We start from the raw sequence: 26,113 nt of genomic DNA, 5'->3' as shown, positions 1-26,113 counted from the left end.
AAACTCACCAAGACCTTTAAATAGACTTGGAAGAGTGCAGCCCCGGCACTAAATAAACCTCCTCCATCTGTCTTTAACACCGAATAGCAGGAGGCGAGAGAAGGTGTGATGACTAGAAATGTGGTTTTTAATCTTGAATGGGTTGGGTTTTTTTTACCAATAAGGCAATAAGAAATTAACCTCAAACTTTTTTATGACACACTTCAATGGGCTGCAAAAAAAAACTCGCTACATATCACATTAAAGCTCATTTAATATTTTTAATATCCCTGCTGGACGACGTGTTTCATGATCACGTGACTTTGACACCATCCAGGAGCTTTTGACGGGTTAATTATGAAGAATAACTGACAGGATTTTCAGTGAAGATGTATTTCCATAAAGTACTTATCACACCCGCAGAAATTACTTTACCCCCCCCCACCCCCCCATCACCCCAGACATCCATCTAAATGCATCTAAAACGTTTTCGCCTCATTAGTGAAAAATGGCCGCTTTGCACTCAGCAGCTCTCCCGAGGTATTTAGAGGCTTCAGGAGCCAACGGGGTGATTTCCTGTCGATGATGTGGGTAACTGTAAGTAAGTGACGGGCGGGGATAGATACGTCTCCACATCCGCGGTGAGGTGAGGAGCGAACACGTCCGCTAATGGTCAGACCTGCTCTCGTGAGCGAAGTGACACACCGTGCGTTAAAACGCCTTTTACGTTTATTCTTTATGAGAAGCTGGAACAGCGACGCCACCTCGACCCAGCACGTCTTCTCCCTTTGGATTATTAGGTTTTAATTGTGGCTCTTCAGCCCCCCGCCCCCCCCCGACATTTTCAGGAAATTATTTGCAAATAAACATTTTGCACAAGTTTTAGTTTTAATTTTGTTTGCATACCACAATGATTTTCAAAAATCATTAATAACTTCGAAAAGCTAACAGATAGATAATCTAAAACAGCCAGAATAGCTGAACTTGACCCCCAAAATAGGTAAAGTAGCTCAAACTACTCAAATAATAACATCGGCAAATTTAAAATGAAGGATTTAAATTGCTAGAAAGGATTATTTTTAGAGAGAAGAGAAGAAAAAAAAGGAAAAAAGGAATGGAAATAAAGAAAATGTCATAATGAGGAAACAGCCACTATAAATATTAAATAACTAAAGCACTAAAATAGCTATCATGTCTAAAATAGCTAAAGCATGAAAATCCATAAAGAAAAACAGGAAACAAATCTCTACAAATGTTATAAAATATATCTAAAATTGTGACACTTTATGAATGCAACCTTCATTTTTTTTTGTTTGTATAGAAATTGTTTAAATATGTTTTTTTTGTCTTCATTTTGGAGAAAAAAATTGGCAGGAAAAAAAAGTCTCTTTTGAGAATTTTGTCAGAATTAATTGCCATATTTCAAAGTTTTTCCACTCATGGTACATTTTGCAGGCAGGGTGAGGGGAAACGTACAAAATCTTTCAAATGGAGTCATTATGGAGTTTGATCATGACGTCTACATTACGCAACAGTGAAGCCAACGACTCCTAGTATCTGGCTTTATCCAATGCAGCGGCCATTACTAACTGGAACACCATGTAACGTCTCCTCTATGCTCTTCTTCTTCTTCTTCCTCCAGCTCCAGTGTCTCCCACGTCCTACATTAATTTCACCACAACCACTTACCCCGACTTCCCGCCCGTCGACCCCCCGACTGAGGACATCATGGACACCACCACCACCACCACCACCACCAACGGGGACTCCCAGGAGCGCCTCTACCAGGGCCTGAACGACCATCTCATCCCCATCTACTGCTCCATCCTGGCGGCCGTCGTCGTCGGCCTCGTGGCTTTCATCATCTTCAAGAAGTAAGAAGAAGACAAACGCTGCTCCCGACTTGGTGTTTATATCTTTCTGTCCTCCTCAGTAACAAAAATAAGCTTGAATGACCTTATTAGGATGATTGTTAATAAAGCAGGTCAACGGCAACCCGTTATCTATTTTTCATTTTATGCCTGCAGCAAATTCTAAAAATAGAATAGAATATGGCCCACACATGTAACTTGCAATTGTCTGAAAACTAATAAAACCTTAAGGCCGTTACTTTATGAAATAAAACTGAGGTTCATCACGGGAACATGTTGATGCTAACTTACGAAAGAAATGCAAGATATAGTTTTAGTGATAGATTTCAACTAAGTGGCCCTGCTGTTAGTATATTTTAGATTCATTCAGTGTTGAAGAAATGAATTACCTTTTGAAATCTACAACTGGAATAAAAATAGGTGTGGAAAAAAAGGACTCCTGTTGTGTTAAAGTGGCTCAGTGAGCATTTAAAAAAAAAAAAATCTTTCCCCTTTACAAGTATCGTGGAATAATGAAGTATGTATATTTCTGTGCTGCTATCAAGTAGATTTTTTTCAGATTCGAGTACATCATTTCTTAGTTTTACACTTTACATTTTGACACAAATATTTCTCATTCTACTTTTAAAACTGACTCATTACTTAATTGCAAAAGTTACATTACAGTCCAGGCAGGTTATTTACTTTTTTCTAATGAAAAAAAACAAACCTTTACTCAAAACAAGTTGAATTTCGATTTATTATATTGCTAATGACCAAAATGATGTACGGTATATATTTTGTAGAATAAAGAAGAATATTCTGGATTTTTACCAAAAGGGTATCTTCATGAAAGCATCTCTTCTTCTACTTAAAAACGCTGACTACTTTTCTCAACTCTGAACCAAAGCTTCCCCAAGAGCCGACATGAAAGAAGCAACACAGATTTATCCATGGAACGATTGTGTGAACATCCTCACACACATTTTACAAATCCAGCAACAGACTGGAGACTCATTCTGGACAAATATGAAGGAAAAAAAAAGAAAACTCAGAATTTTCCCCGTTTCATATTTAATGAAACCATCTGCTGGGTGAGAGCGTAACGTTGTCCTGTGGGCTACAATATGGCCCGTGTTCTGTCGTCTTTTATACCCCTGATAAATTTTTGAATGTACAATATGTTCCCACCGTGTTCAATAGTGTGACAAGTTCACACAGTGTGTCGTCAAGACAGGAAGCCCCAAAAAGCAAGAGTGTGACCCGCTGATTAAAAAGGTGCTTTCCCTTTTTAACATCTCGAGGGACTTTCCCTTTTCTTTTTATGACCGTATTGATCGTCTAATGTTCTTTTAAAACTGGCGTCGGGGCTCTGCAGCATGAGCTGATCAGCTGCTCTGGGTAAACCACAACTCTTGTCAAAGATACACCAGATTCATCAGGATGAGGATTAATCCCAAGAGAGCCATTGAAAGCTTTAAATCACCGCTCGCCTTAAGTGAGCCAAGTGTGCAGAGATGCTGAACAAGACAGGATGTCCAATTCACCTTTTTTTTTTTTATTTATTCATTTCAGACATGTCGCAAATTCCTCTCAAATGTCCAAAAAGTGTCCGTGGCGCTTTGGCCGAATTCACATCTCCTTTTTTTCTCGTCCGGTGACTTTTTCAAATCAGGTGGAACAGCTGCAAGCAGAACAAACAGGGCGCCAACAACTGCACGGCCAACCAGAACCAGACGCCGTCGCCCGAGGGGGAGAAGCTCCACAGCGACAGCGGCATTTCGGTGGACAGCCAGAGTCTGCAGGAGCAGCAGCAGCAGGGCCAGACCCACGCGCAGACAGGTGACGAACACCAACACCTGCAGCGTACATGCAATACCAGCCGCACTTCTCGGGAAAATGCATGGGTTAAAGTGAGTGTGAGTGCACTGCAGGCTGCCCCTCCGTTACAGAGGAAAGAAAAGAACCCCCCCCCCCCCCCCCCGGAGGAGCTGTCTGGTGGCTTCATCAGCTGCACCTCCACGCTGACCTCTCAAACTTACTGTAGCACATCAGCCAAGCGGGATTACAGCACTGACAGAGCCCACAATGTTTGTGTTTTTTGGCAGCGTGCGCTTCAAGTGCACTTCCATTCACGTCCGGACAAACCAGTTTCGGAGAATTTAGGGCTTTTCAGACCACATGCCTGTCCCAATAACAGTCAAAGAAGAACAACATCGTACAAACAGAAGGACACTTCTGTTTCTTACTCTTGGTACTTAAAGTGGAAAACTACCAGGACATTTGACAGAAGACGCTGTAAACACATGAGAGGCTGCACGACTTGGTTCTGTTTTGTTTTACTAGTATATTATTGTAAACAGTTTTTGTGTAAGTTGAACGATCCAGTTCTGGGTTCATTACAGACAGAAAAGTGTCCACTTTGTTTTTAGAAGAGAACCTCATGAAGAGGGGTGCGAGTTGAAATCCCATCATGAAAAGTGAGTAAATCTGAAACTGGCATCGATCCAGTCAAACACCAGTTTCAACTGGGAAAAAAAAATCCTTTTAAAGAAGGATTGTAAAGCATGCTTTCAGATTAAGGAGCTTTTAGAATACGGCATGTTTGAGCGCTCAGGATAAAATGATTTATGCAAAACGTTAAAGGGAAAAGAAGCGTTTGATGTTTAAAGAGTAGCTTTGAATATTCGATATTGCCCCCAAAACACCTTGTTTCAGTTTTTTTAAAAGTGTGTTGCTCCAACCAGCCAATCAGAAATCAAACCCTATATAGTGTCATCAGGGGTTTAGCCAATCACAATCAAGGTAGGCTCCTCCCCTTTGACTCCTCCCACAATCAGGCAGCTCTGCTCTGGCACATGGCACCACGAGAGGAAGTACTTCCTCCTCTTCCCATAGATGGGCGTGTGTGGGCGGAGCCAGTCCAGCTCACACAGACACAGCAGATTTTGAATGCAGCTCCGAGGATCCGATATTCTAATGGAGGGAAATCAAGGAAAAGCTGGATTTGGGGCAATACATTTTGAATACGAGGTTTCTGGACCAACAAGACCATGTGAAAGTGTTGAAAATCTGAATAATATGACTCCTTTAAGCATAATTATTGATAATGAAGTAACCAAAAGTCTGCTGGTTCATATTGCACTGCCAACATAACCTGGACAACATTCAGAGTATAACTACATCAAAGCTAATATCTGGACGAGGAGTAGCACAAAACCTGAGCCGAGCTAATGAAAAGTAAAAAACAAAAAACAACACGTCTTGTCTTTCTCGTGCAGTTGTGAACATGGACGAGGAGCCGTGCCTGCTGCTTCCTCTCCACACCAGAGAGAAGGTGGAGAAGCTGTTGTTCGGGGGCGACGACGGCGGCGACGACGGCGACCACATGCAGGACAGCGACTGGTGCAACCTGGCGGGGCTCCTCGGCTACGAGGAGGGGCGCATCGCCGCCTTCAGGCAGGACGAGCACCCCGTGTGCGCGCTGCTCTCCGACTGGGCGAGCAAGGACTGCGCCAGCATGGAGACGCTGTGCACGGCGCTGCGCAAGATCAACCGCGAGGACGTCGCCCAGAGCCTGGCGCTCGGCCCGAGCGCCGCCAAGCCGACCGCCACGTCTGTCGTGTGACTTTAGAGCTGAGACTGTGAGCAAAACTGTTGACACCTGAACCTTAAGCTACTCCTCCACGGCTGCAGTCACTCCACATGATGTGGTGAATGACGGTGAATTCTGACCCGACAAATTTAAAACCAAGGCTTAGAAATGCCGCCGATCACAAGCCGGTATCCAGAATCATGGTCTTCACCCTCTGCGTCTATAATCATTCCACTATGAGCCGATATATCTTTATGCTTTTCCTTCCTGTTTCACATCCATGTTTCCTTCTCATCGTCTGACTTGATCGACTGTAGGAAGTCCTTCAAGTGCAGGGCCTGCCTCTTTCATTCCTCCAACTTCACCCTTCATTAGGTATCTTTAGACGTGCCTGCGGAATGAGGCTTAAATGTCATTTGTGTTGTGTTTGGTGAAACTGAGCAACCAAAGAGGAGCGAGTGTTTTCAGACAAGTGACATTATTTACACGCCGTGATGAATGGCTCTTGTCTCGTACTGGCTACTGCAAACCATACAACCTGAGGAAACTCAAAAACAAAACAAAAAAAACCCCCAAGGCTACATCCAAGTAGTTGCTCTTTTTGGAAATATTTGGTATTTAGGTCCTGGCACAAGCGACACTCAGGGTTTATCTGAACGTCAGTTCCATCTTTGGCGTTCCCCCCCCCCCCCCCCGCAGGTTTCTCCTCCTCCGACAAGTGATTTAAAGTACGGCCCCATTTGACTTGGCCGACTAGGTGGTCTGACGGTCCGGGGTCGTTGACCGAGGCAACGTGACTCCGGTCTACGTGCTCAGGCCCGACCTGCATAACACAAGTGCCCGGGTCCTTCAACGCTGACCCAGAAACGGAGGCGGACATGGAGCGCGACACTCATGTCGCCCACCGTGTATATTATATGTACATAGACAGACAGCGCACACTCCGGATATAGCCATAGACCTACTCGACGTACACCTGCAGTGTGTAGCCATGCATGCATATACTGTGCTGTACCGACACAGACGGAGAGATAACTGTATGCATTTACATTGTTCGTTGTAGAGAATGAAAACTCGCCATCTATGGTATGAAGCACTCTTTTGACGGGACCATACACTGTTGATTATCATTGTAAGTAGCCAACATTAAAGTAACTGTGTCTCAATTGTGTTAAACATTATATTATGTACATGGTAAACAAAAAAAACAACACAAAAAAAAACAAAGAAACAAATGTAGCAGGCAAACTCATTGTTGGCTCGTTCGCAACCTCCAAGAAACACATAGGTAACGTTCTTCTATTTCCTTTGGTTAATTTCTCAGGGTATTTCAAATGATCGTGTCACGATACAAATGATACATTAATATTAGTGCCCTCCGTGACTAACTGAAGAATCCATCACTAATCCAAAAGGGCACCGTGTTTAACCAAAGCAGTGATTCTTGCGAGTGACAATCCTTCAAAAGTGCTGCATTAGAGGGAGGGGTGAAAAGGAAAGGTGGTGTCCTGTTTCCTCTTTTTTTGTTCGAACTAATGTCCTCTGGATAAAAGGCGAGTTGGTGGAGACACAAGTCGGAGGATGTGGGATGAATTCAGACAAGGGGGAAGTAGAAAAGGCTCCGATTACTCAAAGGTAAAGGTGAAAGCCAGAAGTCTGCGTCTGCATCGACCGTCCTGCTTCAAGTGTCGCAGCATGAATGAATGCCGCTCCTGATTTTTACACATCTCGTGCAGTATTTTAATTCTCATCACATGACGTTTGCTGCCAACAAGACCCAGATTTCAGTTTGTGCTCGACGCCTCTTAGATTACAAACACTTGAAGGAGCAACTTAGTTTACATTGTTTAACTCCCCTGTTTCAGACGTTAACCCCGAGTGTAAACTAACAACTGGCACACAGAGCGTCATGCTGGAGTGCCACTTTAAATGAAGGTATTAACTACTCTCAAAGGGTCGTTGTGTTTTAATTCTCACATAACAATTGCTGTTGGTGTTATATTTTTTTTTCTTTTGTCACCCTAGATCGTAGCACTTAAATGTGTCTTTATGTTTGTCCGTTTTGTTTTCACATCACAAGTGCCTGTAAACCATTTCAGGTGTCTGCTGGTGTTGCATTCTTTTTTTTTGTAAGTATATCTTGTTTGTTCCGTGTTTCTTTTAATGTGTAAATAACGTCTTTTTCTAGATTTTGTTTTCGCTAAAAGCCTGGACGGCGGCATTGTACAGCGTCTATGTAAAAAGGCCTTTGTTACTCTATAATAGCATTTCTAGAAGCAAAAGGGAATGAAAGGGAAAAGGGAGGGGGGAGGAGGGGCTCATTAAGGTAATTAACAGATTACTCACCATCAAGTGTATTAACGCATTCAAGTAAAGGAAATAGTCAAAGTAACCCTGATTAGAAAACCACCTCACATGTAGCCACAGCATTTATTCTACACGTAGCATTCAAGAAGGCTTCTCTTTCTGGGTTCAATACTTTTGTTTTTCTTAAGATGCTTTTTTTGGGGGGGAAAAATCTATTATTGTTTTTTGCCTCGATGCAAAATGTGCCACCTCTTGTTTTTATCTAACTGAGCCTTTGGTCCTCCACCTGATGTTAGAGATGCCAGAACATGTTAAATTATCAAAAGACTTGACCCGTTTTCTCCTCTTTAATCTACGATAATATCGGCTAATTGCTTACGAGCTGATTATTTATGTAGAAATACCAGAGTATTCCTTTACGTCATGTCACCAAATCAAATTTATACTCCATAGTGATTTGAGAGTTATGATGGAAAGCCGCATGTTAGTGTTTTTGGCAGGATCTTGAAGGAGAAGTCAGGTTTTTGTGTGCTGAGCATCTGGAAAATGTGCACCAGCATAAATATGTAAAGTGAAAGTTTGGTCAAAGTCTTCAGATCTTTTGGATTTGTTTGGCCGCTGATAGAAAAAAAACAATCAGTCATAAACTTTTCTTCTGTTCAACGGTTTCTTGGTTGAATCATGACATATAAAGTGTGGAGATCATATTTTAATTTATTCATTTGTGACCAGTAGTTCACTCCATATTAGAATAGGCTTTCTTCCCACGGCGCACGTCTTTGGAGTTGGACGCTACAGCAAGCAAGTCCAACAGCATCCGTTTAGTCCAAGATAGTGAACAGACGTCAAACTGCTTGTGCAGTAAAACCCAACTGAAGGCGAACACGTTGTGATATTGCACTTGAGATAGGGCGGACATCATCATGCAATTGTGGGGAATTGCTGGGGGGGGGGGGGGGGGGGGGTATAATGTACAGGACGAGCCCTGGTAATGTAGCCAACAGTGAACAGACTGACAGTGCACCAGGACTGAATTGTACAAATCTGAATGTTTCTTGTATACTAAAACATGTACTGTTCCATACTTTATGTGAATTTGCTAAAATTCCTACGGCAGAAAAGCAGTAAAAACTAATAAAGCTCCTCAATCCAAGTATGTCTTGTCTTGATTTATCTGTATCCATGCATCCATCCATCCTGCACATACATGTCGGTGTTGCCAAACTCCGTTTAGTCCACACACCTTGGTGTCCATTTGCACTCGACCAGTACGATAATAGTGTATTAACCAGTGGTGCTCCGATCGACCGGCCACCGATAACTATCGGCCGAACTGCGTGGAAAATATGTGATCGGCATTTGCCGATCGATGCCTTTCACTGCCGATCACAAAAAACCCCGCCCCCTTTCCCTCACGTTAGTATTAACCCATTAATACTGAAGTCTTGCCATCTGGTCTGTGTCGTGTTCAGAAACTCACGACGTTCATCGACGTGAGTGAACGTCCTGGAGAAAAGAGCGACCGCCCACCGCAGCGTCATGAACTACGACTGATGAAGTCGCCGTCCCTTTTGAAAAGGCCATGGTGATTAGAGCAGCAGCATCCTGCTAATCTGACTGCTAATCAGATTATAACGCCAAAACCAAGTAAATTGTGAAAACTCACAACGTCATGTTTTTATTGTAAATTGTTGCATCTGTGAACTCTATAGAAATATATCAGTATCATACTGATATTACACATTCAAGACCTCAAACAAACAGAGAACAGTATGTGCAACAATGCAGTCATAAAAACAACGCGATTCGATCCTTAAACTGTCACAGCTTGTTTTAAGTTCATGCTCTCGAAACTCAGAGGGTCTGTGCTTTTTCCCTCAAGAGTCGGAAAAGTCCTCCTGACATGTAACTCAAGCCAAACGAGACCGACTGATTACTGCAGGCTGTTCCAGCGCACTGAGAGACCGAACAGCAACCGGGCGGCTGAAAAGAGGGCGACGCAGAGGTGACGACTCCCTCAAGCTTCATCAAAAGGAATTATGGCGTTGCGTATCATAATAGATGCTATCGGTCTGTCAACGCCACCGGACCGACTCTGGTGAGTGATACGGAGAATTAATGGCGCGTGAAACGACACATGCCACCGAGCGAAGGTTCCCAGCAGTTCTATATGTTTATATGTCGCTGTGCGTTCAACCAGGTGGTCGAGTTACAAGTGTGAAAATATTGAGACTGATTATCGTCCCTCGGCTGCCGGGGTCCAGTCCAGAGCTGGAAATCCAATAGACGTCTACTCTTAGACGTTACAGATTCAAACAGAACATGACGCGTCCCAGTGAGGGGAACACAAGGTGGAGGACGGGGGAACGAAAGTGGACAAGAATAATGTTTGAAGAGAGCCGGAGTCATGCATGTCCAAGGTTGGTGTGATAAAGTGAGACAGGCTTCAGAGCTCCATCCATGAAACCCGTATGAAATGAAACAATGAAATCACACTCTGAAAAGGAAATAGTAAAAAAAAAAAAAAATGCATGTGAAGCGTGAGCAATTCCAAATGGTGTCATATTTTTACACCACCGTAAACTTGATTGAAGATTTGCTGAATTTGAACCAAGCAACAGGTACGAATGTGAAACAAATACATAAAGAAATCCATTGAAAGAACCCTATACTGTACGCTACACACACAATTTGTGTGTTTTTAAAGCCATGAAAGTGTTTCTTGTGCTCAAATGTAATTTAAAGAAAAAAATCTTAGGCTGTCAAAAATCATTAAAGGAAGACAATCCACTGCAATTATAATTCCTAACCTGGATTCTGCTCGTCCAGTTTGATCTGCTTCCACTTATCTGGATGAGAAACGGCACCTCGGGGTTTTGGGGACAGGGTCAGTGGCTGCTCTCACTTTCTGAAGGAGCTGCGCTTCAAAAGGAAAACACGTTGCCTGGCTGAGTGCCGCTCACCTCCGGTGACTTGTTTGCTCGGAATGCTTGACTTGTGAAGAAAACCATATGTGCAGGAGTGACATGTGGCAGTGAAAGATGATCGGCTGCAGTGGGTTTGAGTGACTGCTTAAGATTAGGTTTTAAAAGAGCGACGACACAAGTCTGAAGGGAGTATTCAATGTGGTTCATGTAGAAAGTGTGGTTGTTAAAATAGAGCGACCATATAGCTTTAATGCCACAAGCTGAGAGTTTAAAAATAAGAAAGTCTGCCAGTGAAAAACTCACGAGTTGATTAATTGACAAACACAGATAATTCTAATGCATCAAAAACAGTAGCGAGAACAGAAGAAAGTGATGATTTTTCTTTTATGTCCCTCCCCACTGGCCACTTATCTTTGTTAATTTACAACGCGTTATGGTCCAGTTTTACATGGGAGCCTCAGAATAACATGCTTATTTACTCGACAAATCACTCGTGGGATCATGTGAGAATGTAAAAACGAGACTCCCCGGGGACGCAGCAGAAATGCCAGTGTGAAATCTCTGCTATGAAAAGACCTGTCGACACACACACACACACACACACACACACACACACACACACACACACACACACACACACACACACACACACACACACACACACACACACACACACACACACACACACACACACACAGAGTTAAATACTCATCTCAAAAGACCTCCTCTTCAGCATTAGGGAGTTGTGTTTTTTTAGATCAATCATTTTTTTATTATTTCCTAATAGAACACAAAAACTGAACACATATAGAACAAAACACTCAAAGAAAAGAGAGAAAAATATATAATAATAATAATATTAATAAAAGTAGTGTTAACTATAAAAGGGCCACTGAATGAGAGTCAACAGCAAAGAAACAGCAAAGAAGACTTGGCAGATTATTATTCAGAGCAACATCCCACAAATGCATGTTCCTGAACAATTAGGCGCCATTCATACAAAACATTCACACGTTACCATTGGTATATTTGCTATTTGCCGATAAACTTTGCAACAGCGTAGTTATTTTTTTTAATGTGCTGTGATAGGATCCCAAACAACAAAGGTGAATGAAGCCGGTGTCGGAGATGGCTCCATGGAACAACGTCAAACAAAATGATATATATACGTATATATATAAACCCCTAACCCCCCCCCCCCCCCCCCCTGCATGACCCCTGAATAGTTTTTCATCATTAATTTAAAATACTTGACCTCAATTTGGTAACCTTCATGAGTTCTGGACTTCATACCACACAAGTTAGCGCAGCGTTCCCCAAAATGGCAATCGTGGAAATGAGGTCAGAGGTCGGCGGCGTCTTCAGCCTTACGACTGGGGAGACAACGCCTCTCAGGGGGTCTCGGCAGACACTCACGATGACGGACGGCCGACTGTAACAAGTCTGCACAGCATTTGAAACGGGGGGCACACGTGTTCTCTTCGGTCACGGTGGGACCGAGGATCAAACCCCGGTGGCGGCTTTTTGAAGTGGGCAAGCGGCGGGAGAAAAGGTGACTGATCTTCTGTGAGGTCAAAGGTCTTTCCTCCAGGAGGCAGTAGTTAAGGTAGTTAAGTGGACGAAGCGGTGCAGCAAATTAATTAGACCCCGTTTCCAACAACAACCAACGCGAGCGTATCCGCAAAACTTTCTTTCTTGCGGGAATCCTTCCTGCAGAGACTGAGGCGGCGGCGAAGCGCTCTTACTATGCATTCTCTCCATTTTGTTCAGGTTTATAGCGTGTCGTTCTCGGCACACAAGTCTGTGTGGTTTCGTTCCAAAAACGAGTGACGGCGCCCTCCTGTGGCCCGGCATACTAACTACATCGTTGTCTGTGTGTCCGCTCCGGCAGTGTAAACACACCCCCTTGTCTTTTAACGGATTAGGTGTCGTCATGTGAAATGTTGTCGTGTGAATGGGGCCTAAAAAGGAAAAACAAAATCTGGGAAATCTTGTGATAGAAATTAAAAAATTAGCATTAAAGCTAATTTTGGGATGTAAAATGTTTAAATGCTGGTCACCTAAAACTACAAAACAAAGGAAAGGAGTCAAGTGCACAGCTCCATGGTTTTTTTCTTTCTGTTTTTACCTTATAGATACCGAAAACAACAACACAACTCAAGTCCTGGCTCTCCTGTTTGTGTTCAGGCAAACTACAGTTTTTGTACATTATAAAGAGAAGAAAAAAAACCAATATGGCTTCAATTCATATACGCAGTATATATAAATATTCTGGTTTTTAATGCAACTAACTTTGGTGCTGGAGACGTGTTGCTCATCCATTTCCCCCATGAACCTTACAGGCACTGGACACGGGTGTAATCAAATTCAATAGGTTCCAATATGACTGGATATTTGTGGTTAAGATGATTGACTCCCATACAAAAAGGATTGGATGCAGGGTGGAATTCAAACAGATCTCAGTGCTATTCTATATTTTTCCCCGATTACGACTTTGAACAAATAAGAAGAGAATGAATGAAACCCTGAATGGTTCCCAATACATGCAGACTTTCAGGGTCTGGAAAAGTGTGTAAATCACACTTTAACCTTATCAACACATTAGAAAATGTGATTTATCATTTCTCCCTGGTTGATCAACAACCTCGCACTGCTTCTCCTCTTGTACATGAACTCCCCCCCACCCCACCCCCCAACATGCAAAACCATGTGATTTATAATAACGGTTCAAAATTGGACGTATGTGCGATATGTGAGCATGTCGGACGGATCTTTCTGATCTTTCTGTGCAACCCGTTCATGCTGTCCTCTGCCTTTGTTCACCGACAACCGGGATTGGTTCCAGTGCCTCGTGAGCCTGAATGAGACGACACGGAAGATGGATGGACGGCTGGAGAAAAGCTTGGAGCAGTGCCAAGAAGAAGAGAAGAGACATGGCTTAATGTAAACAGGAGCTCTACTGAGGGAAAGAGAATGGAAGTAGGCACTCGCTTCTATTAACTTGTTGTGAGGCAAACGTCCAAGGGCACTTTAACCCCCCCCCCCCCCCCCCCCCCACCATCTGTACTGATCTGCTGTGTTCACACTTGCCTGCTCATAGGGGACCACTGTATCCCACTGTAGTATACAATGTAGTGGTTTCCCACTCCTCTATTATTCTGCCCTTCCTCCTCCTCCTCCTCCTCCTCCTCCTCTTCTCCCACCTGCCCGTGTTCGCCGGGCTCTGCCAGCGATTAAGTGAAGAGTAATGAAATTATACCTCTGGTCTGAGCAAATGGAGGGAAGAAGGGTTGGAGAGGCGAAGCAGGGAGGAGGGAGAGTCCATTCTGTTTCCCTGCGCGACTGAGGGAAATTCTATTAGACCTTGTAATAGACTCATTTTTCACCTCCTTCCAAGTCAGTCGATTACACAGTGCCTCCCCCGGCCCTTTCCTTTTTGCTGTGCCTCATTTTAGCTCCTCGGCTCCGGCGTGTCCCCGGAAAACCCTCCTCCTCCTTTCTCTGAAGTCTATTTCTGTCTGCATCATACCTTATTACTGCGCACTGATTTACAGCCTGGCTTCCTTTATTAAACTGCAACGCGAACCGGCAAACATCGCCGTCTTTGTGGCGGCCTCGCCTGCTCTCAAAAGTCAGCAAACGTTAACAACGTTCATATCCTGTTAAAGTTTCTGAATCATGGCATCAAGTGGGCGTTCAGGAGGAGGAAAGTCTTGTTGACTTCGGCGCTATAAAGTGCCCGCGGCCATAACTGTTAACGACCGGAGTGTGCTTGGACTTTTTAATTCGACTTCCAGCTATGATAAGGCAATGAAATAAAGATCAGTGACACGATACGCAAGGGAGCTCGTTAACTGGCAGGGCTTTCCTCCCGGTGGCTTTGTGGCAGAATGGGGAAAGGAATTTATTTGTTTGTCACTTAGATGGGAGGAAATGCCATTTTGAACACCACCGGCTTAATTACATTTCATGCGTTCCTGTTTCTATTTGTGCCGCTCTTCTGTTTGCCAGGTGGCGAAAGCATTCACTCAGGAAACTGGGAAGGCCTCGAACTCAAACGCCGCAATGACAACAAACGTCAGCCAGAGAGAGAGAGAGAGAGAGAGAGAGAGAGAGAGAGAGAGAGAGAGAGAGAGAGACAGCCACATTGTTCAGAAGGCTGATTTCACCACACGTTCGCGTGAACATCTCCCGTGTTTCCTCTCGTCGGGTCCTTTGTTGACTCACCCCGACAAGTGAGTCACTGAACAAACAACGGCTTTTATGCCATAACAGAAAAAAGATCCGCGAGTGTGCGTGGCAGGATGCTGATGGTTTGTTGTGTCAGTTACATCACACATGCGTAGGTTTGATTTTGCAAAAGAGCGACATTTTCCTGAGACGTCACTGGACCGTGGCTCATTTTGGACTGAAGGAAGAAGTTTGATCTTCCGAGAAAACCGAAATACTGAAAGAATTACCAAAAAGACCCTGCATATGTTGTAAGTTTTCTAAGGTTTCTACCATTTTAATTTGTCCATCACAGAAGAAAGACGGCGGCTATTTCCCAAGAATCTAATTTAAAAATAATGAGAAATAAAAGTTTTTGTTTTGATAATAAATACATGGTGTTAACTTGTGATTACTGACTTTGAGGAGCCGACATGAATCATGGCAGTCATCTATAACGTCCCAACAAGGGGTCAAAGGTAGTACAGGAAAACTCAAAGGCAAGGGAAGAGGCCAGAAGCAAGGTGCAACACACAAGATGAAGGAAGGAGGGGCTTGATAAGACACAGCAGAGATTCAATCCCAGGGTGATCGGAGGAGGACACGAGAGGCGGGGCACAAGAACGCTGAAAACAGACAGGGAATTCAAAAAACATGTGGAAATACCAAACACTAAACTCGAAACGCCCACTCTTCACAATAGCTGACAGAGCATGAACTCGCTGCCAACTACGACTCTGCGCTGACATTTTTCAAATATATACGAGCGTCTATGTCACAGGTTAACTTTTCTTTTCTGGCAGGCTTGGCCTGTAAAACTTGTCATAGAGAAATATTTCAGCGATCTTGAAACAAAGGTAAGAGGCGCTGCACTGTGGCGTCGTGGTTTGATCTCTCAGCGTCAGAAAGTGGGCCCATCCTGTACAGCCGTTCCATAGCGTCCAGCAAAAATGATCCATCTGTGCAATGTCTTCTCCATTGAACCGACATGAAACTGGAACTATGTGCCCGTATTCTGCAACATGAAATCTGATTGGTCTTCAGAATAGCCAAGGACGAGCCCTGGCGTTCCGCATCTCATATAATACCGAGGCTTGAGTTTCAATCTCAGCCACCCGTCTCCGTGGTGAATGCAGGCATGGAGTGATGGTCATGATGTCACGTTGATACGGCGTCTAAATAAAGGAGTGATGTAACGCCCCACTTGAGGACGAGGGAAAAAGGACACGGGAGCAGATTATTATACTCCAAAAGATAATACAGCTCTCTTGTATGACATGGACATTTTCCCACATTTAGCTCGACATTCAAGAAACTGTAGGTTCAGGTACCCCCCCCCCCCCCCCCCCTTTTATTTTTTTCTTTCAATCCAGCGAGGATACTAATACCATGGCAGGAGGCAGCTGTTCATAAAGCAAACTCCTGCACAAGAAGGAAAAAAATTACAATTTACCATGATTTTATTTGCAGTCTTCAGAAAGACAACATGAAATAGAGAAAAATAAAAAGAACACCACCCCCAAAAAAAAACAAACAACTAAAAGCCCTCAGCCCTTGTATTGTTCTGGTATGTTCACCGTGTCTGATGACAGACAGGCGCCCGTTCGGTCATCATCGCTTCCCGAGGCAGGATGTGTCGCGGCTTGTCTCTTTGTGATGCTTTTGCAAACGTGCGTGGCGTGGACACGCATCGAGGACGAAGAATCAGGAGTTCCTTTGAACGTTTCCAAGAAAGTATTTAGGACTTATATCCCGCAAAATGCAGGGACCCCTCAATGCGGAGACCACAAGCATGAAGAGCTCCACCTTCGCCCGAGCAAGCACACGTCCCGCTGTGACAACAGACAGAATATCCCTGGAACATCCAAACCTAATCCCCGAGGAGTGTTGCGGGAGGCACCTTTTAAAAAAGACTTTTCTGTACATGCTCCATATTGACTGATCACTGTGTGACGTATACGGCAGGATTCCTCCCAAATGTGTTGTTTCTTTCCCTGTTAGGTTGTTTTATTTAGTTAATTAAGTTTCTTTGTAAGCCTACTGGGTCCTCTTGTTCTTATGTTTGTCTGTTTGGTTTTACTGAGAGAGAAAAAAAAGAAGGTTTTTTCATCAATCTGGTTGTGGGAGGCTCAGATTGCCGACGGCTCCGAGCCACTCGGCCAATAGCAGCAGGCGACGCAGCACCTGTGGAGGCCTCGGAGACTCCGGGTCCCTCTGAAACGTCGCTCCAGGAGAAATCCAGCTGTCAGAGCTGTGGAAAGGTTCACCTCATGTCAGCATGTGTCTTTTAACATCTTATGTATGTCTCTGGAACACTTAAACTCATCAGGTGATATAGGAGACTTCTGAGGCCGCAGGCACAGTTTAGGTTGTTTTCCACTGATTTGAAGTGACTGACGTGTTGCCTGAAGTTGATCGTCTTCAATCCCAGATTCTTTTGAAAGAGACAAAAACAAATCCGTGTGATTCTAAACCGATTTCGCTCATGTTGCACTTTTTCAGCCCCCAAAAAGAGCTTTATTTTGCAAGTCACATTGGTCCGTCAACACACACAGTGAAAGTGCAAAGTGACTCAACCCGTCATTCTGCGAACAAACTCACAACAGTAATTACCAGCAGACCTGCTAATACCTACTGTGTTTCCATTGTTTCCACTGCCATTCAGCTCAATAGCAAAAGTGTTCAAAGGTCAAAAACAGTATTTAATTATGTTTTGGCCTAAGGGGGAAAAAACCCAAATCTTTATCCTTTTGTATAAACTGTATCCTTTTGTAACTTTACTGAAACATTTTCCCAAAGCCTACATCCACCAATACACACTTTTTAACCAGCGAATAACAAAGACACTGGAAACGACGCAAATTTACTTCATGTTGATGATGATCGGTTTTATTTTTATCGATCTTTTGCAGAGAAAGGCCAAATACAAGAAAGAGGGGAGAGGAATTATGTCCAATGTTTGGTGTGTTGTATGGATACACTAAAAGAAATTACAGGATGAATTTGATTATCTTTACTACCCCGTTACAAATATAAGAACACATCAGATTAAGATCAGGCTTGGCAGTGGCAATAATCTAGATTTTGAGCTTTGGGCCATGTGTTTTCTCTGTATACTCTGGCTTTCCCTCTCAGCCTAAACACATTTTTCTATCAGATAAATCAGTGTATGTCAGCGTGAGTGTGTGTGTGTGTAATTGTGTGCCCTGACCTGTCCAGGGTGTTCCCCACCTTTCACCCAATGACATCTGAGATCAGGTCAAAGGTTGTAGGAGCTTAAAATGAAGGATGGATGAAATACATGAATGAGCCTTATCTTCAGGCGATCCTCCAGACTCACAGTGCTAGATCACCATCGTGCCCAAAAAAAGACTTTCCATATAAATGTTTGCATCCATTTGTCCAGATGAAGAGAGAAAACTCTGCCATTGTTTCCCCTCGGGGATCTCCTCCTCTTCGGTCCAGGTCGTGACCTCTCGGAGAGAGTTTGACTAAAAAGGGCCATCTCGTCTGTCTGCCACACAAAACAACAGATACCTTGGCGTTGGGCCACGCTCGAATCCTGCTCTCCTCTTCCCATTCCAGATTTCCACAGAGCCGCGGCCCGAGTGTCATGTTCGGCGACAGTATCGGCTGTCGGGGTTTGGAGTCAGATCAAAGTGGGACGGTGAAAAGACCGAGATCCACACCCCGACTCCAAACCGTACAATGAGGCTAAGGAGCAAACTCTGCTCTCCGGGGAGTTGTAATGGGAGCGGGCGATTAGCCTCCGTGTATCAGTCGGCCATTTGGGCCAACCAGTGGAGGACAACACACAGTCGGGGATGGAGGAGGGGGGGGGGCGGCTACTCTTGACCAGGTAATCCTGCAACCTGGCTAAAGTTGTTCTCAACGAGCAACACACGGCGTCTCCGAAACTCTTAGGGTTCGTACTCCATCCCTCCACCGCCGTGCAGCTGAGGCACAGTACTTCCTCATTATGTGAGCTCATTAAGTTAGAGCACCGGTACACTCAGAGGACTCGCGCTCGCTCCTCTTTGTCTAACACAGTCTGGTGTTGTTAATATCAGCAGCATCAAGAATACCCCCCCAACCCTCCACCCCCACCCCCGCCTCAGAAACAAGGAGCAGATTGAGTTAGGACCGATCCGCTGCCCAATTTATCTCAAATCCTCGCCGATGCAGATCTAATTTCAGCCTCTTAGTACCACAAACAGGAAGGAGGAGCTGGTCGATAAACAGCCTATGGTCACTGTCGGAGGGGGGGTGGTGGTGTTGGTGATGGGGGTGGGGGGGAGAAAATATGGTGACACAGTGGAAAAAGAAAGCAGGAGGGTTGTCATTACCCTCCATCCACTCCATCGCTCACTCCATCAGCCTCTGGCCTCCTAATTCCTGGAGATAATGTAATTAGAGCATGTAGGCAAATTAGCTAAAAGCATTTCAAGTAAATTGGCAAAGTTCGGAAAACTGTATATAATCCGGTCAGAACAAACAACTAAAAACTGCATGGAAACTAATTTTTTGTTCCCCCTCACAGCCCATGTTTTCCTGTTAGTGCCTGATGTTAGCGTCTCAGGAATTTCACATTTGAATTAGATGTGATTATTGCGGCCGCTGCCCGTCTGTGAGGTGAACATGACGCCGCAGCCTGTTTGCACAAAGACCGGAAAGAGCAGAGCCAGCTGTCTGCAATTTGTTTACACATGTTATGTGGCGCTTCGGATTATGTATGCACTCACCAAACAATTAATTGCTGACTCACACACACACACACACACACACACACACACACACACACACACACACACACACACACACACACACACACACACACACACACACACACACACACACACACACACACACACACACGGTTATTAGACAAAGAAAGAGAAAACTGTGGAGAAACAGACCAGTCGTTCTCCCCTTGACTTCTTACCTGTGATCAGTGTTGCCACAGTTCCCTTGAAAAAAGTAATATGATACCTGATTACTAGCTATCCCCTTAAAAAAGTAACTTAGTTACTTACTTTTGTGACTTTTCAGCAGCTGCCGACAACACCCCCCGCGTCTCAACGTAAAAATGACAACCAGTTTTGTCCGTCTTCTGCATATTTTAACGTTTGACCTTCATTTTTTGTTGTATTTATACTCGACTCACGGTTTTATTATCAGATATTTACTATTACTGGCATTTATTTACCCGTTGAAGTGGTTGTAGTCTGTTCACTGGTGCAATGTGAAGGTTTAGTGACGATGTTTGGAGGTTCCGATTCTTTTGAGTCACTTGAACGCACCGTTGGAGCGAGTTGACCTGTGATTGGCTGAGAGTGGAGAAGGGGGCGGGTCCAGGTAAGCATGCAGAGACTGCTGTTCACCAATGAAGCGGCTTTACTCCGGGTCGCCGCAATAGTAACGCACAGTGACTTGTATAAGTAACTTTAATCTGATTACTGGTTTGGAAATAGTAACACGTTAGATTACTGGAAAAAGTGGTCATATGAGAGTATGGTATCACTGCCGGTGATTATTGAGAAAAAAAATGTAAGTGGAGGCCACAATTATTGTTGTTTTAACATGTTTGAAAGATAAACTATCAGAGGATTTAAATGTAGTAAAGATATTGTCACCAGACGAACAAATAAAAGTTGCAGGTAACAAATCGAGCTGTTTCCCATTATAGAGGTCGACAAAACATGCTCTGCTGCGAAAGTTCAATATGAAGATAAAACCTGAGACCGACACGTGAGCGTATGAGACATGGCAGCGCTGCTCTATGGTACGCTACGATTGGCGACGCTAAAAATGCTACGCTGGAAAATGCTATTGACTAATCAGAACAAAACCGTGAAATCCCAAAATCGCCGTCTAATAAAATTCCTCTTGGAATCTAAACTTCCAGCAGCTGCGGGCGAAGCTTTACACAATCATTTATTAAAACGTGAAACCTGACGTTGTCGTGTGTTAACTGGAATAAAGCGGAACATGTGGGAACAGTCAGAGGCTTATCAAAGCATACGGTGGTGATTTAACCGTAACGGGTTAGATTTACTGGGGAATATATATATATATGTATATATCAGAGGAAGACAAACATGAAAAAATCTAAATCTTTTGCCAGACACAAATGAGTGTGAGTCCAGAGGAAGCAGTCACGGGTCGACAACAAAACCAGATGGTAAAAGGAAGCCTGCTGCTGCACCTCTGATCTAATATATCAAGTGGGAGGCTGAAGGAAGTCACAGAAAGCATCATTTAGAAAGATATCATTTTTGATTTCGACATATTGTTATTGTATTTCACCAAGCGTGGGACTTTATAGTATTCATTTGAGACACACACGTGCACATTTGTGCCAATTTAAGCTGTTCAAACACTATAATTACACTCGTGTGCCTGATAATCTTCAGGACAGTAAAGATGTCATCGTAAATCCAGGGGCTGCAGACAGCATGGATTAAAGTCACGGTGTGTAGATCTCACCGCGCGGCGTGTTGATTTTTCACGCGTGGTTTGCCGAGTCGATTTTCAACGACGTCTAGGATTGCAACCGCGATCCTCCGGCCGTCCAAACCTTCTCAGGGGTATAGAATTCACCGGGGGGAAATGTAATTACTCCCGATGGAAGCAGGCCGACACGTCGTTATGGAGAAAGGTTGGAAGGTCCCCGTGAGCGCTGACGAAGCACGTTGGGTGGAAAAGCGGCTCAACAGGAAGTGGATCATCAAAAATTAGATTTTTCTTTGAAGGCATAAAACAAAATTAATTATTGGAAGAGCGGAACATGACGGCAGAAGATGTGATTATAGAAACTGGTCACAGGTTTCGCTGCACAAATGGACTCAAAGTTTGGACTTGGTGAGCTGCGGGGCGGCGGCGGCGGACCGGGGGAAGGTCAACCGTCAGCCGGGACCCTCGCTGACCCCGCCGTCACACCCCACCGGGGACCTGCCGCACGGGATGCAATTCAATCTGCTGAACCCTCGGCGGCTTGTGAAAATCAACAAGCCGTCACTCACATTTCCCTTTTCGCCCTCATCCGACACCATCGCCTTTCCTCCGCCATCCTTTTCACAGCCCCTGCGAGGCTTTAAGACCTGCACTGAGTGGATTCAGTGAGGAAGAGGACGGGTTCACACTCACAGCTCACAGGTTCCTGGTTCCTGTTCTCCATGTAATTGCATTCGTTTGTTTCGCCGCAGGTCATCTGATTTCCTCTCTCTGAGGTTTTGGCTTTCTTAGATCATCTGTCTGCACAATCATGAGGGATATTTGACTTTATTTGTGTTTACACTTTCTTAAAAGTAAACGAGTTCTCGATAAGGTCAGCTGGGGGAGCCTCGTCATTATTATTTCATGTTTAGGGCCGTTGCAGTGGAGTATGATGAAGACATAATGGTCTCCTCCACTGTTTCCTGTGCCCCTGTGTGAAGAAAGAGTCTCGTAGAAACCGGCAGTAGGTTTGATCGGTGAGTTTGTTGGCTCATCGACTGAAACCAGCCGGTTCCCTTATAGCAAGTTCCTCAACATTGGAACTCAAGGGTATGTGTGTAGTTCAGAGATTCACACGTCCTTACCTGGACTGTGTGTCTGAACACTTTGTATTGGAAACTTCTGGCAGCTTCTGACGGCTGGAGGAACGTTTCCTCGTGTTCCTCGTGTTACACCCCTTGTAACTCGGCACGTCGAACACTGCTGCGTCCCTCTAACAGACGTTTACATTGTTCTGTTCAAACTCTTATTGGATCCAAGCTGCCCATGACTTCCTGTATGGACACCTGATATCGGGTGTAGCTCCGATGAGGCCACGCCCTCCCTCACTACACACAGGAACCACACCTGGTTTGCTTCCATTCAATCGGTCGATGCAGGTTGGTAGTTGGATAAAATACTTTATGGCGGTGAAGAAAACGTCAACACATCAGTGGACGAAGGTTTAAGACGAGTTTGTGTTCATGAAGTGTAACCGGTACAATTTAGATTTTTAGCTTTAGCTTTTTTTTTTCAGCCATTTTTAAAGTTTTCGTTGTTTTATCTATTTTTTCTTTCTTTTAACCTCTTTCTACTATCCTAGCATTTTTTTTGTCCATTTAGTTTGACACTTTGTCCCATAGATATATATACACATTTTTTAGTAGCTTTAACTATTTGTTCCACTTTTAACAATCCAAGCTATTCTGGGTGTTTTTGCAGTTTTACCTTATTTACCTGTTTTCAGTCTGGAGATTAGACCCTTTCGGTAAATCAGTGCGGAATGTAAATTAAATCAAATCGAGATGTTCTTTTACGTGACATATTGTGAAAGCTTGCGGGAGCCGATGCATGTAGAGTTTGTTCTTGTGGCTGCAGAACTGCAAGTCGCAAACGTTTGGTTTCAAAGTTGAACGAGCGTCTCTGTTCTCACGTCCATTGAGGAAGATCACTGGCGGGAGAAACATTCATGCTTTGTCCCATTTTTGGTTGATGATTTTGGGAATATTGAATTATTGTGTTTCTGGAGGTTTCGGGGAAATTCACATTAGTGTGTTATTTCAATCAGACTTGGGGTTTTCAGAGTTGGCTGGGCTACACAACATTTTATAATTTCTAAATGGGTTGTGGAGTTCTTGGTTTGGGGAATGACGAAAATTAGGGTTGAATGGATTTACTGTCCAAAACAAGATTTATTTTTCCAATATATTCACCCTATGGGGAACCAATCTGTCCAGAGGAATCGTGCCTTCGCCCACAGAGATGTGGGAGGAGCTTCAGACCTCAGTGGCCCCTGAGTTCCATAAAGCAGCTGCTTAGAAGAGAAACATGGCGACTGAAGCTTTGTCATCCTCCTTGGAGTTCAGACCGTTGATCTCCAGTAAATCCAGGCCTTTACATTTGATTTGTCAGGAGACTTTCCTCCAACAATAGACGTCTGCTAGGTAATGACTTGCAGATATCAGTTCCCATCGGAGCGATGTGCCACTTGTTGGTCGCCTCCGTTTTACTCATGTTCGCATACTGACACTGAAAGCCGGAAAAATACCACATAAGCCACAGGATTAACCTCCCAAAGGCGTATTGTCAAGAGAGCAAAGCTATTACATGCGATATAGTGAAAAAACAAACAATGGCTGAGGGTGAAAGTACTTACCAGTGAGTAACCAGTTCAACCACATGGATTTGTTTAGGAACTGTTGTCTGAGTAAATGAACATCAAATCGTGAAGTCTCTCAAAACCTTACTTGAACTGCACCAAAGGGTCACTGTGTGATTTGATATGAGAGACTTTAAGGTTTTTTTTTTTTTTAAAGAAAAAAGAACAGGTTTGCCTGTTATTATACGGCTGAGAAGACATTGACAGATAATGATCAATTCCTCAGTATAGATATCAGCTCTGTCCACAATAAACTCCACTCACCACAAAAGACTGAAACCTGACCTGCGCTATCACGGAGAGCTTCTTTTATACTAAACAGGAGTCATCCTGCACTGATGGTTCGGATTGATCCTGGGTCTTGTGACAATGTCGAGATACTACAGTTGAGTTTACTGTAGTGTTCTTTCTTTCTGTGATTTCAAGAACAATATCTCATGCAGACTTTCAAATTTGTATTCAGACATAGAAACACTGTGAAAATATATACTATATAATACAAGATATACTATACATAGTTTTCCACATATACATAAATCAGTCGATTTGTATTGCATTTAATAATAATAATAATGATAATAATAATACCCTTGGAGTTTTGCTGTTCCCTGAAGTTTTTGCTGAAAATAATCAACTGATTTCGATCATAATTTTCTATATGACCTATACATTCCCCACAAAGGTTACAGGGGACCCCTGATGAACTTGTGAACACAAACTGATTTTGATGCTTTGCTGCCCTCTGGTGATGCATAAAGGAACCGCAGTGATGTCAGGTTGGCGCATAAATACAACAGTTTCTTTTTTTACAAGTTATGTCGTCAGTAATTTTGAAGTTTCCACAAAGTCCACATGGAGAGGAGAAAGAATGATTATAGTGAACTGAAGGAAGACTGTGGCGTGATTTAATGTCGAAATGAATAAAAGTAGCTGATACAGACATGACCTACTGACATGTCTTATACCCTTTCAGTGCAACAAAGACTTCCTGATTGCTAAGGTTGGTGGAAGTTCAAATCTAAGCACTTAAATGCAAAAAGGACCTGAAGTTGGAAGGCACAGTGATTTACATATACGTACATGACTCAGGAATCACAAATCAGCCTTGAAATCAACCTTGATCAGTCACAAAAACAGGCTGATTTCATTGTTTTTGGTGGCTATTAATGCTGAATGGTGGAAGCTTGATAAATATATCATTCTTCTCTGACCTACTTATTAAATCCAGACTTATTAACTTAACTAACCCAAGATTTTCTTGGTCTATAGCAGGAGTCTGTAACCTGCAGCTCTGCAGCCATGTGTCGCTCTTTAGCCCCTATGTAGTGGCTCCCTAAAGCGTTCACAAAATTATACCTGCATAAACAATTCACTTATTTATTTTATATTTACACACCAGAGTCATTTTCAAAAGGACTCTCAACACTTGGCTAAAATAATTATTTTTTTAAGTACAAGTAAAATGGGGACAAACAGCAAAACATTACACGAAATGTGGGGGGAAAAAAGTGTTTTAAAAAAAATCTAATTATAACAATATCTAAAGGGAAATCTTGAAAAAATAGAAGGGAAAAAAAACATGCAAAAATCTTTAAAAAGAGGCAAAAAAATGAAAAGAAACTGCTATAATCAGGTACAAAAAACATGTCAAATGTGATCAAATGTTCACCACCGTCAATTTTAACTGAAACGACATAATTGCAATATAAGACAGTTATGTTTCTAAGACTTTCTCACTGAAATTAATACATACAGAAATTGAATTTTTATAAATAATGACAATCTACTAGTTTTGGTCACCAAATTATAATTGACAAACGTCATTAAGCAAATTCACTCATGATGAGCACAAATCCAACAACCAGCAGTTAAAATGTATAAATTGTACATTCAGTGGAACAACCATATAAAACATATAAAACATGACAGTAAATAGTACTAAAATGTCCTACTGTTTAATTATACTCATGTGTTCCAAAGCTCAGAGTTATTTTTATATCAATATCTGTGCTTACACAGATACACAGTGTGGATTTTATTTCACATGAAGATATCTGATTATTGGAGTCCTGAGCAGGAAAAGACAGCCCGTCATGTTTGTGTCTCTTTCCTG

The 26,113-nt window shown here is 43.3% G+C and overlaps 1 protein-coding gene across 1 annotated transcript in view; it reads left to right on the top strand.

Moving 5' to 3' along the window:
- ngfrb (nerve growth factor receptor b) overlaps positions 1-8,826 on the top strand; it is a 28,689-nt gene extending 19,863 nt beyond the window's left edge. Inside the window, exons 4-6 of the mRNA XM_080517131.1 lie at positions 1,622-1,853; positions 3,505-3,671; positions 5,111-8,826. Coding sequence (XP_080373257.1) covers positions 1,622-1,853; positions 3,505-3,671; positions 5,111-5,457 — 746 coding nt within the window. The 3' untranslated portion in view covers positions 5,458-8,826. The remainder of the gene's footprint in view (positions 1-1,621; positions 1,854-3,504; positions 3,672-5,110) is intronic.
- Positions 8,827-26,113: the final 17,287 nt, after the last annotated feature.

The sequence above is a fragment of the Blennius ocellaris genome (assembly GCF_963422515.1).
Source record: "Blennius ocellaris genome assembly, chromosome: 21".
Classification (NCBI taxonomy): domain Eukaryota; kingdom Metazoa; phylum Chordata; class Actinopteri; order Blenniiformes; family Blenniidae; genus Blennius; species Blennius ocellaris.
Note: the sequence above shows the minus strand (reverse complement) of the source record. Positions and strands in the feature narration are given on the sequence as shown.